This window comes from Dufourea novaeangliae, unplaced genomic scaffold (assembly GCF_001272555.1).
Source record: "Dufourea novaeangliae isolate 0120121106 unplaced genomic scaffold, ASM127255v1 scaffold162, whole genome shotgun sequence".
NCBI classification, from domain to species: Eukaryota; Metazoa; Arthropoda; class Insecta; order Hymenoptera; family Halictidae; genus Dufourea; species Dufourea novaeangliae.
The window spans coordinates 467,010-475,364 of NW_015374046.1; the positions used below are offsets into that span (position 1 = coordinate 467,010).

An 8,355-nucleotide genomic window follows, 5' to 3' on the forward strand; every position below is an offset into this window, starting at 1 on the left:
TATTGGATTAGGATAAAATCGGGGCAGCATTGACAATTAAACAAATAGTTTATATATATATATTTAAACACTGAATACTGACTCGCTAACTCTCTCTCTATATACAAGGTGTAACAAAAGTGTTGTAGGTTCCTGTAATGGGTCACCCGTGAGTTTTTCCTTAGCAAATATGTTATTAAAGGCATTTTTATTAGATATTAACGAAAACTCCCGACCAATCAAAGCGCAAGTCTGACGGCCGAGATGTAATTTCTTTTACATCTTTCAGGTATTGACACTGAAATGGTACAGGGGCTTCGGACGCCCTCGAAGCATGGGACAGAAAATTACATTGCAAACACCACAGGCTTTTTGCGCGTCGGTATAACAGTTAGGTGAGCCGTTAACTTCCATAAGGTGAAATGTCTACTCCTATACAATAGGAACTCGTTTATTGCAGGCTATTTTATTGTTACATAGAACACCCTTCGCTCACACGTATTTTTCACACACACGGGCGCACCCCAATTTGTCGTCCAACAAGGAAGAAACAGAGTACATACGGTGTCGCGTTTAATTCGCATATTTTCTGTCACAGAAAGTGTGATACATATAATATTGTTTCAATACAATGTTTCAATACTCAATAACTTCCGTGAATAAACATTTTTATATCTCTAAAAAAAATTGGTACTAACGATGATCAAACAATGTGTATATCCAGCTCGTTCTATATATGTAGGTACAGTAGATATTCGATTCCCGCACGAGTCGGGGCTGTAGAGTTGCCCCGAGCGCTGCAATAAACAAACTTGTACTGTACCTGGTCGATGTTTGCTAGTTTAGTGATAATTTTGCCCAAAAAATTCCTATCTTTATTCGTCCTAAATAATATCAAGTAAGTTCTACGTGGTTCTATGATGGTCAAATCGTAACTGCTATAATGTATTCTTTTAACGATAAATGATTTCGGTAATTTTGTTCTAATCTTAATTCGTGGTTTGGCTCATTATTTTGTTATTTAATAAAATTGTTGTCAAGTTATCGTATAATGTTCTAATATTTCACCGTGTTGTGTTGTCATGATAAGCGATCGAATGCTTCTGTACACCACTGTACATAAATTGATTATGTCAATGCTCGTTCAAAGTATAATCTCCTTGTAAAAGTACATAGGATATCAATAACGCATACATATGCGAACATATAAAAAATTAATAAGAATAATAATTGTTTCAGACGCACAAATGATAACCACGATTCTGATGAGTCTATGTGTGGGAGTTTCGAATGGGTTCCGTGGACCGCATCATCCCCGTAGCGCCGTCTCTCATCACCACTATACTCCACAAAAAAACGTCAAAATAACACAGGATACAAATCTCTTGCAGGATGCTAAGTTAGTTGACTATTATTTTACATTTCGCTGTCGTATTTCTATTTAAGAATGTCATCCACATTTTACTATGTAAACTGTATGGTTGAAATCAGTTCTTTATACAGGGTGAAGCAAAATAGGTGTTAAAAACAAAATAGGAATAAATAAGGTAGACAATCTTGAAAGTTGATTTATTTACTAAAAAAACATTGAAATATTAATGTAAAATACTTTCGAAGTGTTTTTTGGAAGTTTTTGAATGGTTGGAGAAAAATTGCATGATTGCTCTAGACTCTAGACCAGGCCTGTCCAAATGGTGCCCTGAGGGCTCATGACGCCCAGGCTTGCCACGACGCGGTAGCAATTCGGGTAAAGGTGGTTGTCACGGTATAATCAGTAAACACGAAGCTGTCTACCCTATGCACTTCACACACGTATGACGGCTGTTACAGTTAGCACACATCGGGAGTTCCTCCCTGACCTTGGTGCAATCCGAGGATAAATGCATCGCTGCGCACTTACGCTTGGCAATGGAGGCACTGAGTATACGGACAGTGGGAGAGAAATATTTCCCAGTAAATTCTAGTATAAAACAGAAAGCCTATGCATTTGACGACATTTAATGCGACACACCAAAAATGCCAAACATGGCGGATTCTGGATGAACGCACCATCACCTTCGAAAACATAGCCACCTTGTTATATGGGGTTGTGGTTGCTTGAATCGACCATTGTGCCTCCAGTGACCATAGCGTGTGGAGGGGCACCTTTAGACTTGTCGCCGAGTACAGTCTCGATGAATGCGACATACTCGGGTCCACTTTGGAGCGTTTATGGCATGGCGCAAAGGTTTTCAGACCCTCATAAATTTGTTTTTTTCCCGAAGCCGAACCTCTGCTTAGCTTCTGTTTACTCTCTTTCGATTAGTTTCGCAGGGGAACTCCCCCAGTGGTGGGAATAACGCCGTTGCTCGTGTCGCATTCATCGAGGAATCGCTGTATCTCGTTTGACGTTCGCGAATTTGTGAACTCCCGATGACAGCTCGTTCAGTAAGTACGTAACCATTTTTGGAGGAGGTGGCAGCTCAAATACATGAATTTCCTGCAGCACCGCCGCAAATTGGCTCGTCTTTCGTAATGTCGACGTCGGCGACCTCGTCATAATCCGCGAAGTGCTGTTGGCTATTTACAACATCATGAAAATTTATAAGAATGTGGCCTATGTAACGTCGTAATCCGAAATTGAATGTGTAATAGTTAATATTATGTCATTGTTTTAGTAAGATGCTGTATTTAGTATTATAACAAACAGTATAATATCAAGATTTATGTTTTATACGTACATATGTATGTACATATGTGCGTATGTGTCATTTGATTGTTATATCCGTTAATGTTTTCTAATGTTAATCTGTAAATCTGCAAGTATTTTATTTACTGTAGTCGATATCTCGGTGCTATTCATGTAGCAATCAATTTACATTCTGTAATTATTATATAATTTCAGTCATTTGAAAGAAGATATGGGAGATGTGGGAGAACAACTAGACTTCTCAAATATGACTGAACAGGAAATAGAATTCCATTATTTTAAGTACGTACATATACCTACACTCTACAAAATTATGTATACCTTGTCAATGAAAACCAACTCTGTAGCGATTTGAAACAACATTTTCGTTAGAGAAAATGTTTTCCCAGGCTTTAATAACGAAAAGTTAAAGTCTCGACGCAATTTCGTCATTCTTATTTTAGGTCTTACAATTAGTTAGGCCTGTGGAATCCACCCAATGGAAATGTACTGCATTTCTATTACTACCCTGTATAACAATTAGCTTTTAATTTTTAGCATTTGAATTTCAATATAACTTGTTTAAAATAAACAAAGACATAAGTACCTATAGAATCGTATCAGTTGGCACTAAAGTGACGTCGGCCCTGAAGGATTAATATTATTAATAATAATTTTAACGCTAATAAATTTATTAATTACAGACTATTATATATTGTATTAATTGTAGAGTGCACGATGTTGACAGTAATGCCAAGTTGGATGGACTAGAAATTCTTCATGCTATCCAGCATACGTTTCATGAAAATCGACTGGCTGACACCGAACACAAAACCTTGAATGATAAAACTAGGCAAACAAATTATGAAGATGACTTGCCATGGATGGTTGGTAGGTATATTCATTATACTGAAAATTCAATAGAATTTATACCATGTACCCAATAGATAGTAAAATTAGATTTACTACGACATAAATTGAAATAAGCAGTTAATTTTCAGTAACCTACGTCAACATAATGATTTTCACTAAAATGGGAAAAAATTGCAAAACTGAAGGGCCTGTATTTCTGAATGAAACAAATTCAAAACTCGAAAAATTATAACTTAAAACCCCCTAATTCCACGTGGACTACGTCATAGCCCATTTTGAACAAAATCCCAGGGAGTTCCTACTTCATCCCCACCACTGCGGAGGGAAAAATGTGTAACGTGCCAGCGCACAATTTATCCCCCCCCCCTTCCGCTTTTTTGCCAAGAGTCGAAGCTTCGGGCAAACAATAGATTTGTGAGATGTTCAAACGATTCGCGATGCACCGTGAAAGTTTGGAAACGGACCCGAGTTTCAAACTCTCCTAGAATCTTTACTGTACCTTATGTCTTAAAGAAGTAGGTGTGTACGCATTTTATACGTGCCAAATAATACTGATTTCTATTTTTTTGTTATTATCAAGAATTGATAGACAAAGTGTTTACGGAAGACGACCTAGATAACGACGGATATCTTGGATACATCGAATACGTACTTGGAAGACAAAGGGATCATGTTGCACAAGCGAAGAGGGATGACAATCTAAGAATTGGAGAATGAGGTTTTGCATGATATAAACTTGTCATTGACAAAATATGTGAAGTAAAATTTATCTAACGCAAATTTACCTCTACATAACATTTGTACGAACCAATAGTTTCGATTCTTTCAACTAAACAATATTCTTACAAACGAATTTTCTATATAGATGTATAAAATTACTTGTAATACAAATAAGTCATCTAAAAGATAAGTAGATTTATGTTCTAATTTCTGGTAATTAAAGAAAACATTTTTTCATAATTACTAAAAAATATACAATTATTCCAATGTACATAATGAACTCTCTGTCACAACAAGACATTTTTCCCATAGATCTTTAACTATTTGTATCTGGGAAACAAAAATAATCATATTATTTGGTTGGCTTGTAATAATTCTTGCCACATTCAGTAAACATACCTTGTTATCTTCACCATCAATTGGTAAGTCTTCTACAGACATATATTCAGGATATCGCAGTATTATTTCTTTTATTGCAGGTACAAATTGTTCACTGACTTCTAAAAATTGTAATTCATACTCATGATAGTCTTTAGAATTTTCACTTGAATAATATATCCTAAATGTGTCATCCTCATTAGTTAATCTATAAGTAATAAGTAATAAATATTAAACGGATATAATATTTTAACCTTTGAACTTATAATTCAGTGCATTAATATACACATATCTGTATAATTTATTTTAAGCGTGAATAATAATATACCTCATACTTATGAAATAATAGTACTGATTTTATACTATAAATATAAGGATTTTTTTATGAAATATGTATTTTGCATTTTTAAATTTAAATATAAAATGAATACCATATTTGAAACAATTTATGTAATATTGAATTTATAGACAATCTCTGAAATCATACCTTATACAATGAGAACGCAATAATCGTATTCTTGTGTCAGATTGTATTTCTACTTGATTTTCAACAACTCCATTTGCAGTCATTTTCTCACCATCTTGAACAACAGAACATTCTTGTTCAGTTTCCGAAAGAACAGGAGGTAAAAAATCATGAACATGACCTTTGACCATTAAATCTGCAGCTTTGTCTATGTCAATGTAGTCTATTAATTTTTTACACAGACTTTTTATTTTTTCTCTGAATTCGTCTTTGTTATTACTATGATTCTCAGAATGAACAAATCCACTGTGTCTTAAATAATCAAGAGGTAATCCTTTACGAAATTCACAATCAGTTTCTGTTGCAGTCTTTAATGCATCTGGAATTAACTTTTCTAAAAAGTCACCCCAACTATTTTTTTGATAAACACTCAATGTAATATGAAGACTATGAGTATCCATAGTTTCCCCCTGATGTATTGTTCCTCGTGGAAAGTATAACAAATCTCCTGCATTTAGAATTGTATCTAGTATAGGTTCACCAATCTCAGAGTCTATGAAATTTTCTGAAGAATACCTTGGCAAGTATTCATTTTCATTTCGTGGTTTGTACAGTCTCCACCGTTTTTTACCCTCCACTTGCAGTATAAAAGCTTCAATATCATCATAGTGAGGTGCAAAGCCCTGACTATTAGCAGGTGTTAAATAAGAATTTGCTCCAACAAAACAACCAAAAAATTCCTGAAGAGTAGCTAGAAATAGAAAATAGAATTTCTAGTTCCATTTTTTAGAAATCTTATCCTAAATCTAGTTTTATTAAGAAATTCACTTAAAGAGCAGTTAATTCTTGTAGGTTTTAAAATATACTGTTCGATCTACCATTTAATGAGTGTAATTTTGGTATATATGTTTGTGGATTTAACATTCTAACAGAACATCCATTCATGTAATAATCCCAAACAACACTTGGAACTGCACGACCATTGGGATTATGAGTTTCTCTAACACCATTCTCATACGATGTAATGTCAATATTTTTAGTGAAAAGAATGTAAGACTCCCGCAATATTTTATCAAGCATTGGGGTAGACATAAGTAATTTATAATAATTACTGCAATTCCGTTTTATATGAACAGGTGTTTGCTCCCAATTTTTTCTGTAAAATGTTAAGTATTCAACATTAAGAAGTACAAATACAAAAACTATATAATGAAACACAACCAGACCTGGGTACTTTTGAAATGGTATTATTTGAAATATTATTTCAAATAACATATTACTTTATCTTCTAATCATTTGAAATAATTCTTAGAAATAATTGTGAAATTTTTCTTCGAAATTATATCAGGTGACTAGGTCTGAGTTTGGTTTATGGGCATTTTTCTGAAGAGTAACACCCCTTTTCGTGATTCACGATTGTTTTTTTCTCGCAACAATATTAGATGGACCCAAACAAAAATCTTTCATGGATGAGCTTTTTGAAGAGTCGATTTCGAGAGCGGGATACTATATTGAGTGTTATTTCTTTTGCGAAATTCGAAATACAAAAATAACCAAATAATTTATTATTTGAAATGAATTAATATTTTCATTTTCAAATAACAGTATTGAAAATAAAGTTTCGAAATAATGTATTTCAAATAGTTATTTCTTATTTTCCATTTAAAATAAAATTTGCCCAGGTCTGAACACAACTGTGTTGAACTTACTCAAAAAAGTCATCTATTTTCAATGGATGTATTAACCATTCGAACATTGAACGACTTACATTCAAAGGATTTTCATGACATTTTTCAGTTGTTTTAGAGTCAGCATAAGTAAATTGTTGATCAACTCGTTTTGCTGATTTTCTGCTTTTATAATGTTTGGGCTGCTTTTGATTAATATATTTCATTTTTGCAATACCTGTATTTAATGTTAAAAGAGAATTCTTTAATCGGGTAACTATTATGTTTCTATCTTTTGTTTTATAAGTTGGGTTGTGAATTGGTTGATTTTTGTTCGAAATAGTAAGACGAGCAGCTTTCTTAGGGACATTATTTTTTTTCTTTGAAGTCCGAACTTTGTTTATAGAAGCTTTATTTGTTTCTTGAGAATTTCCATGTGTAGATGTTTGCTTTAATTTTTCTTGAATTTCATGTTTTACTTCATTTCTTGTTACTGCTCTCTTTTCTGGTGAGGTATGTTTTTTCTTCAATTTCTTTGACTTTAACAATAATTCTATATTTTTACGTTTCATTGCTTGAACAGCAAATGCTGATACTGGTTCGCGACATTTAAGCATCTGGAAAGAGAATATTATAAAACACTATGCTTCACAATGCATACCATATTGTTAAAATTAGCATTTAAGTAAAAAAAGGTACTAGCAGCACCTCACTGTTGCATTACAAATTCTTCAATTACAATATGTACGTACTCTAAACAAAAGAATTGTAAAAACTTTACAAAATTATATACAACTAAAGATAGAAATTATTGATGACACTATAACAATAAACAAATCATAAATGAATACAGAACATATACCACCGGCATATTTCGAGGTTACATATCCATTCTCCCTTTAAAATAGTAATGAGAGAATTTAGAAAAATTACCGTCAAAAATATGTGACATAAATTTTTTAAAGATTTCCCAAACGAATTCAATGTTTATAAAGCACTATTGTTATTAAAACTGTTTTAGCTTAAATTTATCATCACACGTGCTTCCAATATACATGAACATCGTAAATATCAATGACAATCAATCAGCGCAATACCCAATAATGTGTAAAACTTTTTAGAATGATATACAGCCATAGACATAAAAATATAGACTGCACATTTCCCTAAAACAGGCGCCCCCAGTCCCCAATAAGCTATAATTCAAGTGTGCGCATTTTTCGACACATAACGCATACTTCTATGTAGTCCCATGTAGTCGACGGATAAAACAAATTTTGCCAGTAGTGGCAATTTGAACTATGTAAGTTTTGTTTTCTGCTTCAGGAGGAGCGAAAATTGGCGAAAGTGGTCTGTTGCTGCGTGCCTATTAATTTCACAAGTTCTTCGAGTAGAGTAAAACTGTATATTTTACCGAAGGAGAAAGAGGTAAGATAATATATTTAAAGCCAGTTTTTGTAATTTCATTCATATTACAAATTGTCCCCAAATAATAACGAAGGGTCATTCAACGTGAAGTCAGACACTTTTCGGGTAATATTTCAGAATTTGTTGTAAATTGCATATACTGTAGTCTTTATTAAAAATTGGCGCTATTTCTGAGC

The 8,355-nt window shown here is 33.4% G+C and overlaps 2 protein-coding genes across 2 annotated transcripts; one reads left to right on the top strand and one right to left on the bottom strand.

The window, feature by feature from the left end:
* Positions 1-307: 307 nt before the first annotated feature.
* LOC107189648 (multiple coagulation factor deficiency protein 2 homolog) lies at positions 308-4,237 on the top strand. Its single transcript, XM_015578232.1, has 5 exons — positions 308-374; positions 1,219-1,378; positions 2,864-2,950; positions 3,378-3,538; positions 4,101-4,237. Exons 2-5 carry the CDS (start codon positions 1,227-1,229, stop codon positions 4,235-4,237), a joined length of 537 nt encoding a protein of 178 aa, XP_015433718.1. The 5' UTR covers positions 308-374; positions 1,219-1,226.
* Positions 4,238-4,498: 261 nt separating this feature from the next.
* On the bottom strand, positions 4,499-7,687 carry LOC107189765 (bifunctional lysine-specific demethylase and histidyl-hydroxylase NO66). Its single transcript, XM_015578379.1, has 6 exons — positions 7,614-7,687; positions 6,794-7,368; positions 5,963-6,240; positions 5,106-5,835; positions 4,640-4,826; positions 4,499-4,570 (listed from the first exon to the last, which is right to left on the bottom strand). The coding sequence occupies exons 1-6, from the start codon at positions 7,620-7,622 to the stop codon at positions 4,499-4,501; spliced, it is 1,851 nt and encodes a 616-aa protein (XP_015433865.1). The 5' UTR covers positions 7,623-7,687.
* Positions 7,688-8,355: the final 668 nt, after the last annotated feature.